Source organism: Phycodurus eques, chromosome 16 (genome assembly GCF_024500275.1).
Source record: "Phycodurus eques isolate BA_2022a chromosome 16, UOR_Pequ_1.1, whole genome shotgun sequence".
NCBI classification, from domain to species: domain Eukaryota; kingdom Metazoa; phylum Chordata; class Actinopteri; order Syngnathiformes; family Syngnathidae; genus Phycodurus; species Phycodurus eques.
This window is the reverse complement of record NC_084540.1, coordinates 3,552,329-3,577,018: the sequence shown is the minus strand read 5'-3', so window position 1 is coordinate 3,577,018 and position 24,690 is coordinate 3,552,329. Positions and strand designations below refer to the sequence as shown.

Here is a 24,690-nt window from a genome sequence, read left to right as displayed (position 1 = left end):
CCCCCATTGTAATACCCCCAAATTTTTGCCTGTTTCTGAGGGCGAGAAAAACTACTCTTGTTACCGCAAGTGTTAAATCAGGAGGTGAGTGGTTATATTTTGATCGTTGGTTGGTTGGTGACTTTGTAAGGACTCAGGAGGGTTCCACAAAAACTACTTCAAACTAAATAATTGGAGCAAAATGGTACCTCCCGTCCATTTGACATGATCTTCCATGAAGTACCTTTAAAACGGTGGACAATCAAATGCAAATAAGACCACAAATTCCAATTCAAACTGCGTCGTGTGCGACATGTTGCGTATGAAGACAGATGGTCGGAGTTTCCCCCCCGTCTGCATTTCGGTGTTGAATCTTCAGTTTTTCACATTGTTAGCGATGCTTTTGTTGCGTCCACCTGGCGACTGTCAGACCGCCCGAGTCAGCCAGCAGTGATGTCATGCAAACAGTCAGTCTGACCGCCTCAAGAGTGTTATTGTGGCGAGCCCTTACTCGCCATCTCGGCACGGGCCCGCCTTTCCATGTGCTGCAGGTGTTCTGCAGGAGTCCCTTGCTTGTGTTTTTTTTGTGTTTTTTCTTTCTCGCTTTTGTGATTGTAAACCTTATGAAAATATGGATTTGACCGATTACCTCATGAGGAACTCCCCGATCAACTATTTCGCTTCAACCCGCAAAGCTCTGCTTTGGTCATAAATGACTTTCTCTGAACCATTGTCACACCTTGATGCAATTCCACCCGTGAGACTACGCTACAATAAGCGCAACATTAACATTGATCCCGCGCAGCAGGTGGTCAACGATGACTAACACGAGCATAAAACTTCGAGATGAAGAGCAGACACCAGCAGGTGATTTTCTTTTTCACTCGTTTCAGTATCGGGCTCAACCTGTTTGCTACCTAAATGGGGCACTTTAGCTTTTGAAAAAAAAAAACAAGAAGAGAAGGAAATTTGTTTGGAATGGAGTCAGGTTCCCGAGACTCGAAGTTAGCGCGTCAGTACCGTCACTAGACTGCTTTTGCGTGCTTCTATTTCTCCCCAACACCCGGGTTAACCGGGGTCCTCAGAACTGTGAGGCAAATGCGCTAACCAGTCGGACACTATGACACCTAATACGTATTATTGGCTTCAACACGTTCCAAAAAAAACTGGGACAGGGTCCTGTTTACCGCTGTGTTACATCACCTTTTCTTTGAACAACATTCAATCAACGTTTGGGAACTGAGGACACCTAATTGTTGAAGCTTTGTAGGTGCAATTCTTTCTCATTCTTGCTCGATGTACAGCTTCAGCTGTTCAGCCGTCTCCGTTGTCGTATTGTACGCTTCATGATGCCCCGCACCTTTTCAATGGGAGACAGGTTCTGGACTGCAGGCAGGCCAGTCTGGTACCCGCACTCTTTTACTACAAAGCCACGCTGTGGTAACGCGTGCAGAATGTGGTTCGGCATTGTCTTGCTGAAATAAGCAGGGGCGTCCGTGAAAAAGACGTTGCTTGGATGGCAGCGTATGTTTCTCCAAAACCTGTTCACAAAGAGGTGAACCTCGCCCAATCTTTGCTTGTGAATGACTGAGCAATTCAGTGAAGCTCCTTTTCTACCCAATCGTGGCACCCACCTGTTCCCAATTAGCCCGTTCACCTGTGGGTTGCTCCAAACAGGTGTTTGATGAGCATTCCTCAACTTTCTCAGTCTTTTTTGCCACTTGTCCCAGCTTTTTTGAAACGTGTTGCAGCCATAAAATTCCAAGTTAATGATTATTTGCTAAAAACAATACAGTTTATCAGTTTGAACATGAAATATCTTGTCTTTGTAGTGTATTCAATTAAATATAGGTTGAATATGATTTGCGAATCATTGTATTCTGTTTTATTGATGTTTAACACAACGTCCCAACTTCATTGGAATTGGGGTTGGAATTGATATTGGAAGAAAGTAATGTTTACCACTGGACGTAACTAAGAAATGGAAAATTTTAATGAATTAAATGTAAGGCAAAAATATCGTGCACTTCTTCCTCATCCATGGAAGTTAAGCAAGATGAAAAGATAGCATTTCCAATTACATTTTCATAAAAACAATTGGGGTAATATGGTGATTTACTATTTATTAAAAGCAAAATTGTCATTGAGTGTCACTTACTGATATTTGATCCAGTTGTGTGCCAAAATACTGATCTTGCATCTTGACACGTGGCGCGTGTGGTGAAGGAACCGAGTGCAAAGCACCGAACCAAAAGAAAAGTCGGAAAGGTTTTTAACGATTTAAGATCAACTGAGAGAGCAAGTTAAAGCCGAGATGCAGAGCAGTTCACGTTACAGTCAAGAGGGTCAGGCATTCAAGATAGGGGGGTTGTCTTTGGCCAAAGTGATGCAATGTTCCGTAATCCACAGATAGCAGGTCAGGAATTGCTCTGATTTGACTGTTGTCGTAATCCACAGAGAGCAGAAACGGAGAAACTCCCACCTTGATTGTCTAATACCGCTCAGGGCACTTCAGGACAGTTGTCATCTGTGTCCACATTTTGAGCTGTATTTCTAAGAGGACAGACCACCATGAAACTAGCATCCAGATGAATGTCCAGACGCCATGCCCTGTTTTGAAAATCCCGTGCGGCTAAATGAGCTGACACAGTCCGCCTTTGTCCCGACAAGCCTCTCGACAGCCGTCGCCTCGCGCTCTTGGGAAGAAGGCAGCGGGCCCTTACGGACGGCATCGTGACTTTTATTGCCCGGCAAACGTGCACAGAAACCCAAATGTTTAAAGGTGAAGCAGCAGTCAATGAGTCAGACGGCGGTGATGTTTTGGTCTTGTGCTTGCTACCTCCAAGGAAGACGATGTGGTGGTCCAAAGTCAGCTGGAGGAAAAAAAAAAAAAAAAAAAAATCGAAGCAGAACCGGCCTATGTGCTTATGTGCTCAGACGACGTAAATGTTACATAAATAATGAAATAAATGCCATCACGGGCCTATACTTTATGTTCGTAGTCTAAACACCCGATCACAACTTCTTGTTGCTATGGAAATTCTTTCACACTTTCATCGTTTTTAAACAGATTGTCTTGGCATGGTCGCACTCCCGTCTTGTTCGCTGGTGTGAGCCCACCACCAAATCTTCTTTATCCAATCTTTTACTCATTACTGAATCTGAAGCGTTCTACATTTTTGCAGATCTACTCAAAAAGAAATACGGAAATATCACACCGCCATAAGTATGCAGACCCTTTGCTGTGGCACTCATATATTGAACTCGGGTGCTGTCCGTTTCTTCTGATCATTCTTGAGATGGTTCTACACCTTCATTGGAGTCCATATATATATATATATATATATATATATATATATATATATATATATATATATGTATATATATACATATATATATATATATATATATATGTATATATATATGTATATATATACATATGGTGGCCAAGGAGCTCACACCAGAAGGAGGTGCACAATGACTAAAAGCATGAAATCCGGATGGAAAAACAAATTCTTTACGGTTTAATTAATTATGTTATTACTTTATGTTCTTATAAAGTGCAATACACTAAGAGTGCTATTTTTACTATTGAAAAAAACCAAGAAAAAAAACAAACAAAAACATTACAGACATTTTTTGTTGTTGGTGTTTTACGTGAGCCGGTAACAGATTAATGTCATTTGCATTCACTTCAATAGGGAAAGATGATGTGAGACACAATTCTTTTGAGTTATGAGCGTGGGAACTGGAAAATGAAACTTGTAATCCGACGTCACAGACGCTCTTGCATTTCAGCGTCAGCGTTGCCCTGGAGATGGCACTCGCCTAACCTTTACGTGAGCCGCCGGTGCCAGCGCCTTGGGCGGGTCGCGCTCGGCGGGAGGAGCCGGAGCGTGCATATAAAAGACGTCGGAGGATGTATGCATTCATTCATTCATCCATCTTTCGGTTGCCCTCCTCCATTATGTGGTGTCCGGCTCTTCTTCTTCAGACCTCGCTGCTCCTCTGCCTCGCCAGGCGAACTCTGCAAGGCGGTAAGCAAAAAAAAACAAAAAAACGCTTCAACCGTTGAGTGAAAATTAACACAATCTCCGAGGAACTCTTAGAAAATATTTTTCACTTTTTGATCACTGTACTACATTTTTTAAATATATTTTTTCAAAATGATTTTCATCAACTTGCTACGGCCTTCGGAAGACTTAAAACGGCTCTTGGTAGAAAAAAAAGGTTTAAATTTCTACAACTATTCTCAATGTGACAAAGCTTGACTGTATTTAAAGAATATATATATAATGTCGGGGCGAAATGACCCCCGCAGCAAGTCCCACCCATTCTATTTAAACAGTCAAGAGGAGGCCGATTTCTCTCCCAAAGCTGCCATGAATCGGTGCCTTCAGCGGCTGCCCTCTCACCCGCGTGTTAAAAATCGCTCCACTCCACTGCACTTGGAATCATTTAATATGCTTTGATCAAAGGGTTGAGGGACGGCGGCGGGATCAAATTTGGCGGCCGCGTGCGAGAAGAAGCTGCAGACTCCACAAAGTCGCCTCAGTTTTTTTTTTTTTAAACAGTTATCTTCAGTGGATACCTCTGTCAATGTGACCATTCAGTCCAAGTATTTAGGAGGTGGAGTCGAAATTGTGTCATGTGGTTGTTATTATTTTATATTTTCATTTTGCAGGGGTTAAAGCTCAGGGTGTGTCCTGGAGGAGGATCATGCCAGCCAGAGGTACAGAAAAAGGGGATTGCAAGTATTATAAAATCCGTAAATACTGTATCGCTGTGTCTATTCATTCGGGGGAGAGAAGACTTCTTTTGGGCCGATGTCTATTAGAGGGGAGGCAAATAAAAGGGGAGAACTACAGTGGATATAAAAAAGTCCAAGATACATTTTTTTTTTTTCTCCATCAATAATGTGGCCTTTCACCTATACAACTCATTTCAGTTATTTTTACCTCCTGTCCCAAAAATGATTTTTTTTACAATTTTTTTTAAATTATTATTATTTTTTTTAAATCATTGAGTTGTACAGGTTATAGGTCATTTGAACGGTGGGGAAAAAGGTTTGAATTGATTGATCTTGGTCAAATTATTTCATATCGCAAAAAACATGCATTTGTACAGGGGGTGTGTAGACTTTTTTTTGTGGGCAGAAGAAATATTAGCGAATAGAAGTAGAACATAAATACAGGCGGCACGCAACATTGTGCCGCGACCACTCGTTTGTTCGTAACAGAACGATCAAAAGGCGATCAGGAGTTGCATCGAGGAACTTATTGGAGTGGCGGCCACTATTTGAGGAACTACCTTATCTTGTTTTCATCTGCTTTCCAGGTGTCGGCATTGGAACCAAAGGAGGTGACTACTTTCTCCTTCGCGACACATTCATCTGCGCACGAGCGATGTCTGTAATGTTTTGATATTGTGCCACAGTGAACGCTGCCCACGGAGCGCTGGCCAGCAGATATGCCAACAAACCACTGAAGGCTGCAAGTATGTTTCATTTTCTTCACGATTGATTCTTCCTCACATCGGTCGGAATGCGGTTATCTGAGTGTTGAGCTTGCAAACTAATCATTATATGGAAATGCTTTTCTCCGTTCAGTTGGCCATTATCATGTTCCCAGTCCACTAGGCGGTGGTAAGTTGTCATCATTAGCTATACAATATATATATATATATATATATATATATATATATATATGCCTCCTAAAAAAGATACTTTTTTTACTCTCCAAGTACCACAAATATGACCAACATTAAATTCAGTAGTTGGAATATGCTGTTGGAATGCTGATGAATAAATCTTTTATGTTTTCCACCACGAAGCCTATTGAATTAAATTTGCCTGGTGCATGTAGTTAACCCAGATAATATATGATGTGATTTTATTTTATTTTATTTTATTTTATTTTATTTTATTTTATTTATTTATTCCCCCCCCCCCCCCCCCCCCCCCCAGACACTATATTTAGGCTGAAACATGAGCAACATTTGTCAAGTTCACAAAACTGGCACAAATCAGACCAATGGTTGTTTTCACAGGGGGCTACCGACCTCTTGGACGAGGTGTTGCACCCGCACGATTTCCTGCCTATGGCACCCACGGACTCTCCGGTATTGAACCCCACTTATTTTTAGCACCGTAATGCACCTCTTCTGTTTGCTGTCCGGGACCACTGAAAGTATTTTTCCTCGCAGGTGCCAACGTCGGCACGGACTTGCCACTGGGGCTCGCGCCCGCAAACGGCCTGGGCTTGGGCCGCGGAGGCAAACGAGGTAAGACGAGCCTCGGTGGAGTTATTGCGGCACACTCAAGTGTTCTACTCATCCTTGTGGAAAAAAATAGGCGAAATAATCGGACTTTATGAGAACAATTTTTGTCCTTTTTTTCCCCTTTTCTGTAGTTTATGGCGTCGGCCCTCTTCCAGGTGAGCATCCCGTCTGGTTTTATCACACCTTTCACCCACGTCGCACTCATAATATTTGTTCTTTCTCTTTCCAGGGTACGCCCCTTACGCCGGCATGGGCTACCCCGCCGTCCGACCAGGTACGAGAACGACAATATCTGAACTCATGGAATTGCTGTAAGATGTATTGAATTATTAATTGCATAAATCCAAGGAAACGCTTGATTCTGGGCTCGTTTAACACAACAGATGAGATGATCCCTTTTTGTTTAATGCAGTTTATTTGGCATCAGCGGCCACTTGGGTTTACACCGAGCCGAAAGCTCTACGGCACCAGGCTGTCAATAAAATGGATTGTCAGATCCCCTTCCCCAATTCAGCCCTTAATTATCGTTGTACTTGTCTTCCTGCTTTCAAAGATCTCCAAAATTCCCGTCAACAGTGCAATATTTTCTCTGGGTAACTTCGGACTGCCACAAGATGGTGCCAAAGCAACACTGTTGCAGCCGCGCTTGGAAGTTTACATACCCTGGCGGCATTTGTAAGCTATGTCTTGAAATGTGGGGTCGAGTGTCAACCGGTTGTGTTCTCGTCTTTCACAGGCTACGTTGGAGGTGCAGGGAACAACTATCTCGGAGGAAACCTGGGCCCGGGGGCTTACGGACCAGGTAATGCTGGCCCGCAAACATTACGAGTAGCGTTCCTCCTAAAGCGTCAGGATGTAATCGTATTTATGCACCGGCCGCAGCTTTAGGGCAGGGAGGATACTTGGGTGCAGCTGGGAAACTTGGAGGTAAGCCCACACATTTTCTGTTTTTGTTGTTGTTTTTTTTAAATCCATAGCCTTTTCTGTCAATCACGTCAGCTCCAGCTGCGCTTGGTCAGGGGGGATACACAAAAGGTCCTGCGGGGGTATCAACAGGTCAGGCTTTGTTTGAATGGGAATTCCTCGGATGTGCAATGTAGCGACTGGGAGTGTTTTGGCATTGTGTTGAATTACAGGTTATGGTAACGGCGCAGGAAGATACGGGGGTGCTCTGGCGGGCAATGGCTTGGGTAAGAAACCACCACACCAAAGATGAACGTCCGGTGCACTCAACTGTACGCAAATGACCGCGATTACTCGCCACGTCTTTTAACAGGTTATGGGAATGGTTACGCCGACCCGTATGGAGCTGGTGAGCGCATTTATATTATCAAGAGTCCTGTGATGATTGTTGCTTTCGTTTGAGCTTCGTTTTTTTTTTTTTTTCTTCTTCTTCTCCCCTGAATGTTGCAGCTCTGGGTACCGGAGGCTACGCTGGACAGCCTCAGACCCCGTATGGTAAGACACGAAGCGGTCCGACTCCCTCGTGACAAGTACCTGCTGTGTGTGTGTTAGAAATTCACGTCTGCAGAGGGCCTCTGATCTTCTTCCAGGGGGCCTCGGCGGCGGTCTGGACCCAGCTGCTGGCAAATATGGTGAGAATGCCCGACCTCACTGATTACGAACATCGTAATGTGACCCCAAGAGTTTGTTTTCATCCTGCAGGGGGCGCGTCACCAGTAGCGGCAGCTCAGGTCCCTTACGGTGGCGCTCCGGTGGCTCCCGGCAGACTTGAAGGTCACTTTTTTTTTTTTTTTTTTTTTTTTCTCTCAACTTTTCAACTAACCTGTCGCCTTCTTACGATGGTAACCTTGAACATGTCTGCCCCGCAGGAGACGGCGGGTACCCTTACGCCGCCCAGCCCGTCGGCCTCAGCGGCGATGGCAGCAAACGCGGTGAGGATGAGCGATGACGTTGCGGACGGGGAAACGTGCGCTTCGACTGCACCTGACCCACTTTCACGAACGACCGCGAGTAACTGACGCCCCCGCTAAATGTATTCATAATGGCTGAGTTCAGTGATACCACCACGCAAAAAAATACCTGGGTCTCCACTACCATCGTGACTTAAAAATGTATTTAATATGACTGTAATCCACTGTACCGTGATGCACAGTTTGATCACAATGCACTTTATATACAGGAGAAAAAAAACAAAAAACGAAATTAAAATGTCTCTCTTGGCCAACCTCTTGAAAAAGAGGTTTTTCATCTCAATGTGACCCACCTGGCTTAAATAATAAATGTTGCGGTTAAACGTTAAATCAGAATTTTACTTCAAGGTTTTCAAACAAACAGTTGTCAAAGATGACCTGCAAATGGGTGGTATTTCAAAGTTAAATACAACTGAAATGGACCGAACACATTTGCCAAGACACGGTAACATTAACGCAGTCAAGGAGCCAAGGAAACTTTGTTCACGTGAGTTGAGGAGCTTCATTCGTAGTGGTTGACTGCCATCTCGTGGCATTTAAAGGCAATTCTAAAACGTTTTAGGAGGGAGCATCAACTACTTGCATATTAACATTATTCTTTTTTTTTAATTGTGGGGGGAAAAGTATCCTTTGTCTCGTTTAAAGTAGCGCAACGTTTCAGGTCAGCAGGAAATGGTTGTTTTTGAAGAGCGTTCATTAGATTACGTGTGCTTTCAGGTTCCGCCTATGGAGCTCCACAAACAGGTGACCTTCCCCACTGTCCTCTTGTCATTGTTCTCTTTAGCTACGCTCGCAGTTGATCAAGTGTATGGACACGTGGGAGGAATTCGAAGTATGCGGTGTGTTTATTTGTTGTACATCGTGGCCATTGAGTGTTTTGTGTGCGTTTACTCAGGCTACGTACCGCAGCAGCTAGGCCCAGGTCAGGACGCGTTGGGTAAGCGAGACACCGGTCAGATTTCCTCCTTCGATGAATGTGTGGATTAAAGAAAAATAAAAATAAAATTCGCTAAGTATGTGAAATCAGGCTTCAAAATGACACAGATTTTTTTTTTTTTACTACTTCTTTTTCCACAGGAGCAAAAGCGGCCAAGTACGGTGCAGGAACCGGACCACTCGCGGGTGGATACAGAGGTGAGAATATAAGGGTCGTTGGAAAATAATACAATAAAAGCCTTAAAGGTTCAGCATCCACGTTTCCTTTTTTTAAACACGACATGAAAGGTTTTGTTTGTCTCGTTCCAAATAGTTTTCATAGTGTCATCGTCCTGTTTGTCTGTGTCTTTTTGCCAGGTTGATGCAAATGACCTCATGGCTTTCAAGTGCATCTTTTCCTTTCGCTGATTTTTTTTTTTATTTTAATTTTAATTTTTATTTTTTTTTCTCTCTTTGTAAGTCTTCCTGCGTGTTATATTTTTGTAATCTTCATGTAACGGACCTTTTGTTAAGCACGCACTCGCTGGTGAACGTGAAAGTGACGCGACAACGAAGCGCGTGATGTGTTTTAAAATAAATATGGAAGAAGAAAAAAATAAATAACACCGTCTTTGTATTCATTCCATCCTACGAACTTAAGAACATTTCGTGCCACATATGGCTTCACACGCCACCCGTTGACACCTCATTTGTTCACAGGAAATGTCACCGCTTCCTGTTTCATGACGCAGCAAACTAAGGCTTAGCGCCTATTTCAACGAACAGTTTTTTTAATGTAATTTTTTGTAAAATTCAAAACAAGCAAGCATCGCTCGAGAAATGCCCAAATCCAGAATGAAAAGCGACAAAGCAGTAAATTACCCAGCGAGACCGACACGCTCGCGCTCATTAAAGTCGACTGTCATGATGGTCTCCCGTGGTGACGGCTTTCTCAAACTCGCTTATTCAGAGGACCTCGGTGAGACTGGTTAGACTTGGCGCTGCTACTGTTGGCAAAGACTCCCATCCTCAGCAGAGCGGCTCGCGGAACGCGGTGAGCATGGCGCGACACGTAGACGCTCATCAAACTCGGACTCATGGGCGAAGGCTTGTAGTCCGCGCATGACCTGCCACCCAGACTGGGCGCGCATTCCACTTCCCATTTGTAGAAAAGCTTTCCGTCGTGCAGGGCGCACACGTCCATCTGCGCACCCGCTGTTAGTACGAGCTGACATTTTCCCAGAAGATCGTCATCCCAGCCGCTGTCCTGATCCCACACCTCAAATGTGACTTTAGGGGCCGCTGACAAGTCCTGGGCGCCCAAATCCACGACGGTGCCCCAGTGCGGGTTGTTGTTGTTGTAAATGACCGGAGAAAGCTGCTCTCGCTTGTTGAAAATCACCTTTACGTAGCCGTCTGTGGCTGTACTGTGGTCACCCCAAAGACCCGAGGCCCGTTGGACGGTGATGATGACCCGGGCCATGCCCCTACGGGTGGGGCAGCAGTCCAGGTTTACGGCGAGTTCGTTGTGGCACTGGCAGGCGCAGGGGTCCTGGGACTCGCTCTTGATGCCTGCCAGACAGGGCCCGCTGCAGTTCCTCATCAGAGCCCGCTCCAGGATGTAGTGACTTATGGCCGAGCGCAGGTTTTTTCGAACGGAACTGTTAATCGGCAGCAGCTCGTGCAGAGACTCCAGGGAATACGAAATGATGTCTGGATATCGATGCAACGTGCTGAGCCATTCCTTGTAGGCAGATGGGTCTTTATCGGCAGAGAAGAGAAGGTCCATCTCAGTGGTGTGACCCCCCTTTATATCTGTGGACCTGTTGGTAAGACGTGTGCATCAGATGAGCCCGGTTGGTGGTTTTATGATGAGTGCAAATATGTATATGGCCCGGGAGAGAATAAGGTCTTGCCTGTCATTGAAGAGGCTGGAGAAGGCATTCTTGCTCTCCGTCTTGTCGATGTCCTTCTTGCAGTGTTTGCCCTGAGCTTCGTAGGTCGCTTTGATGGTGACGGAAGCCTCGGCCTCCAGGCACATATTCACCTCCTCCACGCTGAGGTCCCGCAGGCTGGCCTGGCACTGCTTGATGCTGGTCACGGCCTGGATAGACCCTCCCAATTTCACCTCAAATTGAAGACAATTAGTTTACTGTTGTTTTTGTCGATCATATTTTACTGATTTGTTACCTTCGTGATGTAATGAGTGCCGAAGTTGTCGATCAGTCTGTAAAACCGTTGCTTGTATTGAGGGCTGTAGGTCTTTGGAAGATCTTTCAGCGCCTTTTGAAAATCTCTGCGTAGTCGAGTCTTGCTGGACACTCGGTAGCTGTATAAACCAAGACACAAAGAAAGAATTGTATCAAAGTATTGCCTTTGCAAAACATTTGAATTAGTCTTGACAGTCTTACCTGTAGTACTCGCAGGTTATTTTTTGGCTGGTGAAGCTGAACTTGTCTCTCTTTGTTTTCTCCATTGCGTACTCGGCAATTTTTGACTGTGTGCCAGCCAGCATGAATTTTCCACCATAGTCCTGAAGATGCAATTCCAGACTGTGCTTCCAGTTGTTTTCCACAGTAGAGCTTATGGAGTTGACGAGAGCCTCGCTGGACCGGTGAAGGGTACTTGACACCTTCGAGTTGCAGGACTGCTTGGCCCTCCAGTCCTCCACAGATAGGGGAAGTTTCTGCTTCGCGTTCTCCAGGAAGGGGTTGTTGCATAGGGTGCACGTTTTGTCCTTGTGTTCCCACCTATTCATGTCCAGAACAAACGCTCCCTTGCGCTTCATCTCGGTGATATCGAAGCCTTCCCCAGCCAGATTGGTGCCTGGAGCGAAATCTGCCCGGAGACACTCCTTGGGGGAACCCGCTGTACAGGACTGGTGTGTGCGCTGGGGGAGGAACAAAGTGAGGGCAGCGCAAATATTCAACAGAATCATGTTGAGGTTGCCTGGGAGACACACTTATTGTTGGCTCTGAAAAACAGACAAACGAGGAAATTCAACTTTTTCCAGACGGACAGAATGGATCTTTCGTAGACCAATGTCTTCACTACACTATTCCAACATTATGCACCGAGCATTCCCAGAATTCTTTAGAAAACCAGCTTGTTGAGTTGTCTCGCTTTCGTGACTATGGATTGTCCTTTTGCAGCATCAAACATGATCGAAGCTTCATGACGGTTACATTCCCCTCCAAAAGTATTGGAACGCCAAGGTCAATTCCTTTGTTTTGTTTGTTTTGTATCCTGAAGACGTTTGCGCTTCAGATCAGAAGATGAATATGAGACAAAGGTTCAGAATTCCAATTTATATTTCATAGTATTTACATCTAGATGTGTTAAACAACTGAGAACAGAGCCCCTTTCCAAGTGAGCAAAAGTATTGGAACATGTGACTGGTGGGTGTTTGTAGTTGCTCAGGTGTTGCCTTTTAGAGTGATTGCTGAAACATTAGACAGTGCTTTGTTTTTGGCTTTGGGTTTCACCTGTGAAAACTGCATTTGCTGCTAAGTGAACATGAAGACCAGTGAGCTGTCTATGGGAGAAAAGCGAAACATTTTGAAGCTGAGAGAAGAGGGAAAATCGATAAGAGCTATTGCATAAACATTGGGCATAGCCAATGTAACAATTTGGAATGTCCTGAAAAAGAAAGAAACGACTGGTGTGCTGAGCAACAAAAATCGAACAGGTCGGCCAACAGCAGTTGATGACAGAAACAATGTGAGAGCTGTGAAGAAACACCCGAAGGCAACAGTCACTGACATCACTGCCGACCTCCACAGGGCAGGGGTGAAGGTATCACAATCCACTGTTCGAAGACGACTGAGAGAAGAAATATACAGGCCATACCACAAGATGCAAACCACGCATCAGCAAAAAAGAATCGGAAGGCCAGATTGGATTTTGCAAAGAAGTACAGAGATGAGCCACAAATGTTTTGGAACAAAGTTTTATGGGCTGATGAGACCGAGATTAACCTCTACCCAAGTGGTGGAAAGGCCAAAGTATGGAGAAGGAAAGGATCTGCTTATGATCCAAAACACACAAGCTCATCTGTGAAGCACGGTATCATGGCTCGGGCTGCTTCTGGAACGGGTTCACTCGAATTAATTCTGAAGTCTACAAAACCATTTTATCCGGCAATTTTCAGAAAAATGCATCCAAACGCATCGGGAGAAGCTTTATCATGCAACAAGACAATGACCCAAAACACACTGCCAACACAACAAAGGACTTCATCAAGGGGGGAAAGTGAAAGGTCTTAGACTGGACAAGTCAATCACCGCACCTTAACCCAATAGAGCATGCATTTTACCTCCTGAAGAGGCGGCTGAAAGGAGAAACCCACAGAAACAAACAAGAACTGAAAGAGGCTGCAGTAAAGGCCTGGAAAAGCATTTCAAAAGAAGAATGCAACAGTCTGGTGAAGTCAACGGGTCGCAGGCTTGATGCTGTTGCTGCAAGTCAGGGTTTTGCCATCAAATATTCAATGTTGTTCACTTGAAGTTCATGTAATGATGTCTGTTCCAATACTTTTGCTCACTTGAAGTGTCTGGCTTCAAACAAAAGGTGCTCTGTCCTGAGTTGTTTCACGCAGCTCGATGGAAATACCATGAAATGAAAGCTAGAATTATGATCTTTTGTCTCATATTCATCTTTTGATCTGAAATCCAAATGTCTTCAGTGTACAACAAAACAAAGACAGTAAAATAATAGGCAATAGGGAGAGAGTTTTTGGAACCATTAAAGACAAAATAAAACGTGACTGCGAATGTGTTCCTACAACTACCGGTACCTAACGCTCGTACAGATACTGAGTGCAAAGTGGCTAACGTGCTACAATATGTGTTGCGACTGACCAAGATCGTATGGCTTGACTTTTTTTACCCAAGTAATGACGTGATCCCTAGATCTCAATTTTTTCCTTCTTTTTTAGGTGTAAAACATTCAATTGTTCCCTTGCTTTTTTGTCGGTGGAAGGACCAAAATGCCCTAATACCTTTGGTCTTTATGGGGCGCATAGAATTGCGCTCATACGACTGAAGCAAAACTGAAACTCGACACCCTGGCGTTTCACCGAACACACCGATTTCTCGTCGTTCGGTAACCGACCAAAGAATCTGACCTCGTCCAATAAAAACAAAACATTTGTGTGGCTTCTGCCTTACAATCGAGTTGAAACAAGTTTGTTCATGAATCAGAGGTGGGAGTAAGTCACATGTGCAAGGCATAAGTCACAATTTTTTGGGGTGGAAAAAAAGAAATCAAGCAAGACAAGTCCCCACTAAAGTCCCTAAGGACTCACAAAGTGCGAACTTGGATTCGTTGACATTTGTCCTTATATTGTAACGACAGTATTTCCAAAGAAATAAGACTGATGTCTCGTGTCAAGCGGACTTAAATAAAGAGACGTTTGTCACACGCTAAGCAACGCAATGACACGAAACTACGGCGCTAAAAATCTTTTACAATATGAAATATCAATATATACATGGCAGACTTACATTTACTGTTGTCTTTTTTGCGCTGCCGACAGCACTGGCTGTATAGAAGATGGATGATGCGTGTGTCAAACCGTACACCTGTTTATAAGTCAGAATTTTGTGGTGAGGGGGCGGGTGATAGTGGTCTTCTAACGGATTATAGTTTGACAGTTTTTGTTTTTTCATGACGGGGGAAGGTGTGTGTGAGTGTGGTGGGGGGACGCGGGGGCAGCAAGATGCCGGCGTTCCCGTCAACTCAGAAACCGAGACCGTGCACATTTTTTTCCCCTGAAGTGGTTCTATTTGTCACGCTCTTTATGGTTTGTAGCCAACAAGGGCTTTTGGAAGCAATCCCCCTGGGGTCTATGCTAGGTACCTATTACTCTCAATGTCCAACGCCCCGCGACCCTAACCAAGATAAGCGGTCTTGAGGATGCATGTATAAATTAAATGAAATCAGTCTGGAAAGGGTTACAAGGGAATTTCTAAAACTTTCGGACTCCAGCGAACCATAGGGAGGTCACAAACGAACCCAGGACAACATCTAAACAACTGCAGGCCTGCCTTGTTCCAATTAAAGTCAGTGCTCGTGACTCGACAATAAGGAAGAGACTGCGCAGAAATGGCATTCGTGGGTGAGATCCAAGGCCAAAACCACTGCTGACCAAAAAAGAACATGAAGGCTCATCTTACGTTTGCAAAACAAAAACATCAACAACAAAAAACATCAACAAAGACCTTTGGGAGAACATTCTATGGACTGAAGAGATGAAAGTCGAACGTTTTGGAAGGTGTGTGTCTCGTTACATCTGGCGTATATGTAACACAGCATTTCAGAAAAGGAACATCATACCGGCAGTCAAACATAGCGGCGGTAGTGTGATGGTCCGGGGCTGCTTTGCGCACGCAGGACCTGGATGACTTGCTGTGATTGATTGGAACCATGCATTCTGCTCTTTACCAGAACATCCTGCAGGAGAATGTTCGGCCACCAGTTTCGTGACCTCAAGCCGGAGTGCGCTTGGTTTCTGGAGCAGGACAACGATCCAAAACACACCAAGAAGTCATCTTCTGAATGGCTTAAAAAAAAAAACCGAATGAAGGCCCAGTCAAAGTCCAGACTTGAATCTGATGGAAATGCTGTGCTATGACCTTAAAAGGGATGTTCATGCTTGAAAACCCTCCATTGTTGCGGACTTAAAACAATTCTGCAAGGCCGAGTGGGCCAAAATATCTCTACAGAGATGTGAAAGACTCATTGCCACAAATGCAAAACGCTTGAATTCAGTTGTTGCTGCTGAGGGAGTCCCCGACCCCAGTTATTAGGTTTAGGCGACAATTATTTTTTTCACACGGGACCAGGTAACTTTGAATGTTTTATTTCCCTTAATAAATTAAATCAGCATTTAAAAACAGCCTTTGATGTTTACATGGGTATCTTGGTCGGATATTTACATTTGCTGAAAGGTCTTAAACGTTGAAGTGGGGAAACTGTGCAAAAAAAAAGAATACTTTTTCGAGGCACTGTACACCTGTTAAAGGTGTCACCCACGGCTCTGTCCTTAGCCCCCAAGTAAGTGTCCCCCTAGAGCAGGGGTGTCAAACTCATTTTTGTCTCAGGCCGCATTGTAGTTATGATTTCCCTCAGAGGGCCATTAGAACAGTGACACCATATAAATGTTTCATCCTGATCATATTATTACCATTACACAACAAATTGAGGGATAACTTGGAGGTGGCCCGTGACAAAAATGAGTTTGACACCCGTCTGTTCTCCAGGAACCAACTTTTGAATTTGAAGCACTTTACTTTGATGACCTGCGTTGTAATGATTGGGTTGTTATCTTGTAATGGGCTATGCTTCCACCCAAAGGTTACTTCGTTAATCCCTCGTTCCCGTGCTTGAAATGTCTTTTGTTGTGTCTGCGTGGATTTGTCGACGTTTTGTGTCATTCACGCGCACATGTAACACTTCCCGCTGTGACAAAAGGGGCAACAATGGGCTCTTTTCCGTGAGGCTACAGAAGACGAGCGCCAATGTCAAGCTCGTTTTAGCAACACACGATAGACCAAAACATGTGAAACGGAGCCTTCAAAGTAAAGGTTTCCGGAGGGGTACTTTCCCTGCTGTATCTCATTTCAATTTGTGTCAAGTCATTTCCGCTCTTTCTGTACTCTTGTATGTTGGATTTATGTATGTGTTAAAGTTACTAAATCGCGAGTGCGTTTCCTTCAGCGACGACAGTTTTATTTTGAAATAATGAATCGTTTGCGCTCGGTGGCACTTGACTTTTTGATACCAAAGAATTGCAGCTGATCCAAGGCCGCCTTGCGGGGACACCACAGCCGCCCTTTCAGCTCCAAAAGAAAAGAAAAACTTCCATTGAGCGCGATGACGACAACGGCGAAAATGTTCCGTGTAGGGAACCGGATCAGCAGCGTCCCCCCACCCCGCGGCGTCCGGACGGTGGTAGCCCGGCGTTGCTAGCTCCGACCTCAGCCCCGAGAATCTCTTGCGTTTCCCCGTTCGACTTTCCGAGGAGCACCCGGGAGGGGGAGCCGACCGCCTCCTCGCGTCCGGGATGCGAACGCCGTGACCGGGGTTGGGAATCGAGGCCAGTCGGTAGCGGACATCCCCTCCGGGGCTGCATGGACGCGCGCCGGCCGCCGGCAGCATCCTTGGCCGTGGCGCGGCCGCCTCCCCGGTCGGGATGCTAGCGGCGAGGGAGTGTCTCTGACATGAAGACGAGGCGAGCTGCGGGCTTGTGTCCTTCGGGTGCGACGCTGACATTGTCCTCATGAGACACCCGCGCGGACCTCGTCACGTACGCGGCCGGCCGTGCGGCGCCCCAGCCCGGCGGATGACACTCAGCCAGGTACCGGCGGGCCCGGCGCTGGGCCGCCTTCCCCGGGTACGGCAGTAGGAAGCCAGCCAGAAGCCAGCGAGCGCAATCGGAAATGGTGTCCCACAAGGTTCTCGTGGCCGTCCTCTTGCTCAACGTGTACATCGGCGTGCAGTCCGTCTTGTGCTTGTTCGGCGGCGTGCTGCTGTCGGCGGTGTTCGCCTTGGCCTTCCTGAGCGGACCGCGGCTGCTGGACTGGGCCAGCTCGCCCCCGCACCTGCAGTTCAACAAGTACGTCCTGACCGGCTATCGGCCCGTCTCCTCGGTGCAGGACTGCATCCGGAGCCTCTTCTACCTGCACAACGAGCTGGGAAACATCTACACTCACGGTGGGTGCACGCTGATCGCAGGCAGGCGACCGCTGGACTGAAAGAATTCTCAGGAATCATATGCAGGTTGTTCAGAGACTTGTGACGCTCAACGACCTGAAGTTGAGTTCAAGTTCAAGTTCAACTTTGGGTACATCCCTTGTTTATGCCTGTTCGTTCCCATGGAAAGTTTGGCGACCATATTTCAAATCCATAATCGCAATCGTATCTCATCACTTTAGCCTATCCTGAAGAGATTCGATACACAAACCAGATCAAAAAGTAAGCCCCCCCCTGTGTGTGTTTTTACTTTTTCCTTGACATTTTTTATTATATATATATATATATATATATATATATATATATATATATTTTAAATGACGCTGCCAGGGAGGAAAAGTGCGATGATAACCGTAGAACCAGAACTGCAACTTCTTACAGCATACAAGGGGTCAGGCATGCTCCTGTACCATGCCAGCGATCCAAATTGCGGCTCGTCTCAAATAATTATTTGAAGGACTGCGTTTGCTTGAGTCATATCACGCTAGCGTGGCAGCGCCCCATGTTGCACTCCGAGCTTGCAATTGTCGGACATTGAGGCGCCGCGAATGGCTTGGGCATGAAAAGGAAACAAGTTGGGCGACGTAATTAAACGCAGGAGGCTGTGACTCATATCCTGTGAGTCACACCTCATACCATTCTAGCTATTTGAGTATAGCAGGAGTGCACTCTTTAATCACACAGTGATTAAAGAGTGGCTAGTGTGAATGGGACTTCTCGGTAGCTTCTTTCGCACGAATCCTGCATCGGAGGTAGAATAAACAAATCGAATTAAAAAAAAAAAAAAAAAAAAAAAAATTCTAAAAATAGCTGTAATGGGTAGCGTGAAAGGGGCTCTTTGGGATCCTTCTTTTTTTATTTATTTATTTTTTTGAATTTTTTTTTTTTTTTTTAAACGCAAACAGATCATGAGAAATCCTCATAATGAATTTCACTCATCACATGAGTAACGTGTCCATGCATCCATACAGCTAATCCAGTCACACATTGGCTCCATCCAGCGGCCCTTGAAGAATTACTGAATTACATGTCAAATTGTTGCTGACGGTGGCGATCGTTCGATTGGCGTCGATGCTAAAGGCAAGCTGGTGTAGTGATGCGTGTCACGAGCGGATGCGTGCTCGCAGTTGCCCCCGCCGAACGCGGGACGGCCATTGTGCGTTTTGAGGTTAAGTCCAGCCAAGAGTCGTTGTCGTACTTTTTACGTTCGGGCTAAAATGTTTGAGAACGAAGGATGTCATTGCATAGGAGAAGAAGCACAGAAGAGTGAAGATGCCACTTTGCTTAAACAAACTCCTTCTAAGCAGAACAGGTTTGGCGGATTGATCGTCACCTGGAATGACCTCTGCCCCCCCTGCCCCGCGCAGGCATCCCTCTGCTGTGCTTCCTGGTGCTGCTGCCGCTCAACATCCCCTGGTCCCAGATCAGCGTGACATGGCTGGCCGTGGTGCACTTCCTGGCTTGCCTGTCGCCGCAGCTGGGCTCGGTGCTCTACCACCTCTTCATGAACCACGAGGGCGGCGAGCCCGTCTACCACACCCTCCTCAAGCTGGACGTGTGCGGCATTTGCATGATCAACACACTGGGTATGCAAGCGAGTTTTTAGAACGACGCCGTACAGCGCCATATCTTAAAATGCCATTCGAAAGCATTCACCCCCCCCCCCCCCCCAGAAATATCCCAAATTAAAAAAAAGTCCATTGTCATAAAAATAGAATATCAAAAAAAATAGACGTCAAGTAATATTTCATTAAAACACAAACTCAATGAAATAAGGTGTTTCACTCGCTAATAAAAACAATTCATTAAATAAAAACAATTACAGGATAAGCCGTATTGAAAATGGATGGACGATGAATAAAAACATCAATTTAATAAAAAATGTATATAATACATCATATGTATATATAATATGTATATAATATATAATACATAGAAAAGTAAATTCCAGTTCCATGAAATGAAAACATCCATGAAATAAACATGTCATTAAATAAATAAAAAATGATTAAGACATGTAAAATTCCATAAAAGAAAAAACAAAACAAAACAAAACTAAAAAGTTGTTAAATGAAATTTGTAAAGATATTTTTGCATAAAATCATGTCATTTGTGTTGTAATTTAAAAAATGAAAAATGATTAGTACTACTAAAACTCACATCACATTTCCGAATTTAATTCAAGCGCAATTTGGTAAATCATGATCCCCCCCCCCCCCCCCCCCCTTTTTTTTTTGCCATCGTTTTTAAAAAAACTCCTTAATTGCTTTCTAAAAATATGAAAAATGAACATGAGCATGTTGTTGACGTTTCAGGAGCGCTGCCAATCCTGTACAGCACTTTGCTGTGTTACCCGCTGATCCGCACGGTGGCGCTGTCCGTCTACATCCTGTTGTCCAGCTACGGCATCTACTGCGCGGTGACGGCGCGCAGCAGCGTGCGGCGCCTGCGCTCCTTCGCCTGGCAGGCTCTTTTCCGCTTCTCCTTCTTCGTGCTGCGCTGGGCCGGAGTGGGCGGCGGCAGCCCCACCTCGCTGCGCCACTTCCTCACCATGGACGCGCTGGCCGTGCTGGGCGGCGTCATCAACATCGCCCGCATCCCCGAGCGCTTCCGCCCGGGCCTCTTTGACTACTGGTGCAACAGCCACCAGATCATGCACGTGCTGGTGGTGGGCTCCATCCTCTACCTGCACTGGGGCGTCCTGGACGACCTGCTGTGGATCAACAGCTACAACTGTCCCTCGGACTGAGGCCGCCCCGTGTGCCCGTCCGTGATTTTCTCCCCCCTTTTTCGTCCGAGTAGTAGAAGACGATGTATAGCATAGGTGTGTGTGTGTGTGTGTGTGTGTGTGTGTGTGTGTGTGTGGGGGGGGGGGGGTATTTGAGTCACGTGACTTGGCTCGAGTCAGACTTAAGTCGCCAATTTCAGGACTTGAGACTTTCTTGGCTACAACTTAGGGAAGACTCGACTTGACAACGACTTGAATTCAAATCAACACGTTGATTGTACGTCTGCGATATAGGAAGAACATAACAGAAGATGAATTAAATAGTTTTATTCCCCCCCCCCCCCGCCCCCGCCCACACGCGTTCAACATATTTAAACTTATGAAAACACACTTTTTAAAGTACAGTGAACGCCTGCATATTAGCCGTTCGGAATGCGTGAATTCGCCTATTTTATTTTTTATTTTTATAACCTATCCTTTATTATTCACAAAAAAAACACACACAAAAAAAACAAAAAACATTTTGCTGATTTTGTGCTCAGGCCAAAGAAAGATGTTTTGATTTGCCACCATCTTGGTGTTTAGGAACTGCGTTGAAGTGAGTTGAGGAGTCTCGTTTAGACAAAAGTAGGGCTGTGCTGCCATCATGCGGCATCCTGGTGTCAAGGAAGTATGTTGAAATAAGTTGAGGAGTTTCATCTTGAGAGAAATAGGACTTTGCCACACCATCTTGTGGCATGTTGGTGTCAAGGAACTGTGTTGAAGTGGGTTGAGGGATTTCATTTACAGAAAAAGGGTTTCGGCGGCATCTTGTGGCATCTCGGGGTCAAGAGACTATGTTATGTATCGTCACAGTAACTTGGGACTTGCTTTGTAACTTGAAGGTTAAGACTTGAGACTTGACTTACGCGACTTGCTCCCGCCTCTGCTGTAAAGTCACGCCGCTGAGGTTCCGTAGGAAGTTCGTCAGTGGATGCGAATGGCTGGCTGTTCGACGTCGGTGTAGCTACCGATGCGTCCGTATCAACGGCATCGCGCGTCACCACGTACACAGTAGGGCTGCACGATATTGGGGGGGGGGGGTAAATAAAAATAAATGACATCACGATTTATTTTTGAACCCGCGATATATATTGCGATGTGAAATAATACAGGTGTTGGGAAAGTTCGTTTTTCCACGCGAACTGCTTCAAAGTTCAGTTCTAAAAATGAACGAGTTTAGTTCATCGTTCAAAATTTCAAACTCAGTTCACCGGTCCACAAATGAACGAGTTCATCGTTCTTTTTTTGTTCTCTCCATATTTTTATGTTGCTGACAGACGACTACAAAATAGTGGCATTTCATTTCCCCATTGTTGCCAGCCGGTCAGTCCTCACAAGTAGCCATCTGCAGCTTTCACCCAGCCTACAATTGAAACACTCGAAAACGTGTTGATTGAATAGTGGTTTTTTTTTTTTTTTTTTTTAATTATTTTACATTTTTTTTAAACTGAGGAATTCAAACAAAAAACAGGACTGCCGTCCTTAATGTGCATACAAAGACACGCAACACATGTATGACAGCAACAACGGTGAAAGGACATTGATAACTTTGCCTTCCAACCAGCTGTGGCTGACTATATGAATTATGAAGAAAATATTTGATCTTACCTACGCTTATATTACAAGACAAACTAAATTCCATATTATCACATTGTGATCATAGAGTGCTTTAACTAAAGCATGCTGAGACAAATAATAATTTTCCGAGTAATTCATTTCTTTCCATTTATGTGTTGGATGACAAAAGAATCAAGGGAAATAGTCACTCCCATTTACGCAGTGTCCCTGAACGCACCTCGCGCGCCAAATCCCACAGTAGTTTCATTGCGAAGAGCAAAATGGGACATGCAGCAGGTGTACATTTTTTTTTTTTTTTTGTCGTGTCCTCTTTCATAATTATCATACAAGGAGATAAGTACGCAGCACTCTGGGCAACTCCGTGTGTTGTTTGAAGCGTTATAATTTACTGTAATATGGGCGCTAATTTTATTAGCATGTCCAAACGGGTCCCTCTGCTGGTCACTTTTAATACGACAGTTGATTCTCTCTATTTTCGAGCCCCTGCGATGGGATTATTGCGCAGCTGTGCATCGCGACGATGACGCTCGCGCAAAATATCGTGCAGCCCTGATACACAGTATGTTTTTTTAAAGTTAGTTCGAAGAATTAGGTTGATTATGCGCATTTACAATAGAACAGGACCTTGCACTCGAAATGGGACAAAAAAAAAATATGCCATTTGGCCTCTTCCCCATTCAGTGGCACCACTACAGCGGAACCCCCTAAAGTCAAATGCATGCTGCAGCTTTCCTGTGTGGAGTTTCAGTGAAGCTCTGTTAAATTCTTCAAAACAAGAAAACTGAAGAAAACGTCACAGATGCGATTGGAAGTGTTAGTTCAAGCAACCCTTGTGAAAACAGCAGTAAAAGGCTTTCACACTTTTCTGTATCTTTTTAAAGACGTTTTTGTTATGTCATAGAAGCGACATTTTTTTGTGGAATGGTAAACAGCAGAAAAGTACTTTTCTGTATGAAGCTTCTTTTTTTTTTTAAACATCTTTGACTGTCGTACGTGTAAAAAAGTAAGTTAACCGCTGTTACATAGTTGAAATCAAGAAAAACAGTCTCACAGTTGGGGTTGTTTCACATCCACCTTACTCAACTCGTTTTTGTTTTGGACGTTTTTACACGCGTCAAAACAAAACTAACTGTCGTAAAATGTCACAACCCAGCTGGGGCTGCCGCTTTAAAAATGAGATTCGCCGCCGAGCCAAAGAAAAAGCCAAAAGGACGACTTAAAAGGTTCTGCTGTAGTTGTGCTTTTGTCCCGAAATAAATCCACAAGCTACATTGTGGATTTACTAATTGAATGAAAAAGTACACATTTTTGTCATTGTTTATTGATGCTTTTTTGTTGTTGTTTTTCTCTCCACTCCCCTGCGCTTTTATTTCAGGCCGTACGTACGACGTTAACGTTGGATTTGTCCCCATCGCATGAGAGTCGCTCGCGGAGTCGCTCGCGAGTTAGCTTGTGTTTCGCCTCGCGTTCATTTCTTTGCTCTCAAAAGGGCTCTTGAGTCTATCGAAGTCATGTAAATATCTCAAAGTATGTAAGATCATGTAGGCATACATAGAAGGCAGTATCACTTTTAGAGAGAAAACGGACACTAGCGCGGGTAAATCTATGCATAAGTCAAAACCAGGGAACATGGACGCTCGCTCCGTGTTCGCTCCCAGCTCTCAGGGTGCCGTAACAGTAGCTGGAAGGCCAAGCCGAGGCTTCCGTCCGGTTGATTATTTGACGCTCTTGCCGTATATTTTGGCATGCAGTGGCACCGCACGGGGAGCGGAGCCAGTCCGCAACACGGCCTCAGGATGGCACCGCAAACCAATAGAGTTGCGCTTTTTCAAAAATAGAATCGGAATATATCACAGGTGCCGGATAGCCTATGAGTTTCCAAAGGGAATCGCGCTTCTCGTACCCAGAGTGAGGACACGGGGGACTGCTGCACCATGAAGGAGCTCAAGGTGGTGCTGTTTTGTGGGCCGAGTGAAGCGTCGCGCCAATCAACTGTCTGTGCTCCAGTATCGATTGTGCAATAAACTGAAGTCTATATTTGTAACTATTTGCTGATGTCTTCTATTCGGATAAGCCTATTAGTTTTGACCAGCGTCAAATTTCCGGGCGGCAAGAAATACCCTGCTATTGATTTTGAATCGAGGGTGTTGAGGTTAAAGGTCAAATTAGCCCAGTTTGCTTTCACCTCTGTCTTACATTCAACTCTGTGCAGTGCCGTGAAAATATCGGCCCTGTTCTCAAATTCAGGCAATAGGTAACCTAATTAAACATAAAATACAGTTTTAAATGGTGATTATTTTTGTTTTGGTTTAAATTAAGGACACAAAACTATTCAAAGCTACCTTTAAATAAGTTTAAAAAAAAAAAAAAAAAAAAGTGGAAAAAGTAATTGACCCCATTGCTGAACCATGAATTAACTGTGAGTAATCAGATTTGTTTTGGGAAAGCTGAGTTGATTTTCACAGACCGCACCAAAACCTG

At 44.8% G+C, this 24,690-nt stretch overlaps 3 protein-coding genes across 6 annotated transcripts; 2 read left to right on the top strand and 1 right to left on the bottom strand.

Annotated features, from left to right (window-relative positions):
* Positions 1–3,503: 3,503 nt before the first annotated feature.
* LOC133415064 (uncharacterized) lies at positions 3,504–9,719 on the top strand. 2 transcript variants are annotated; one of them, XM_061700876.1, is made up of 22 exons: positions 3,504–4,016; positions 4,664–4,711; positions 5,317–5,340; positions 5,416–5,475; positions 5,588–5,623; positions 6,028–6,099; positions 6,184–6,261; positions 6,390–6,413; positions 6,488–6,532; positions 6,995–7,060; positions 7,141–7,185; positions 7,258–7,314; positions 7,395–7,448; positions 7,535–7,570; positions 7,672–7,716; positions 7,812–7,853; positions 7,924–7,995; positions 8,091–8,153; positions 8,910–8,936; positions 9,088–9,129; positions 9,270–9,326; positions 9,486–9,719. In XM_061700876.1, the coding sequence occupies exons 1-22, from the start codon at positions 3,899–3,901 to the stop codon at positions 9,488–9,490; spliced, it is 1,116 nt and encodes a 371-aa protein (XP_061556860.1). In that variant the 5' UTR covers positions 3,504–3,898; the 3' UTR covers positions 9,491–9,719. The 2 variants fall into 2 exon arrangements, with proteins under 2 accessions (XP_061556860.1, XP_061556859.1); XM_061700875.1 differs by having other exon boundaries at positions 9,270–9,719.
* LOC133415063 (perforin-1-like) lies at positions 8,511–15,612 on the bottom strand. 3 transcript variants are annotated; one of them, XM_061700873.1, is made up of 5 exons: positions 14,612–15,612; positions 11,519–11,997; positions 11,298–11,436; positions 11,024–11,211; positions 8,511–10,930 (listed from the first exon to the last, which is right to left on the bottom strand). In XM_061700873.1, the coding sequence occupies exons 1-5, from the start codon at positions 14,867–14,869 to the stop codon at positions 10,060–10,062; spliced, it is 1,935 nt and encodes a 644-aa protein (XP_061556857.1). In that variant the 5' UTR covers positions 14,870–15,612; the 3' UTR covers positions 8,511–10,059. The 3 variants fall into 3 exon arrangements, with proteins under 3 accessions (XP_061556857.1, XP_061556855.1, XP_061556858.1); XM_061700871.1 differs by having other exon boundaries at positions 11,024–11,235; positions 14,612–15,611; XM_061700874.1 differs by having other exon boundaries at positions 11,024–11,235; positions 11,519–12,081; positions 14,612–14,703.
* A 1,160-nt stretch (positions 15,613–16,772) lies between these two features.
* Positions 16,773–24,234, top strand: paqr4a (progestin and adipoQ receptor family member IVa). The gene is made up of 3 exons (XM_061700878.1): positions 16,773–17,822; positions 19,229–19,447; positions 20,177–24,234. The coding sequence occupies exons 1-3, from the start codon at positions 17,549–17,551 to the stop codon at positions 20,608–20,610; spliced, it is 927 nt and encodes a 308-aa protein (XP_061556862.1). The 5' UTR covers positions 16,773–17,548; the 3' UTR covers positions 20,611–24,234.
* Positions 24,235–24,690: the final 456 nt, after the last annotated feature.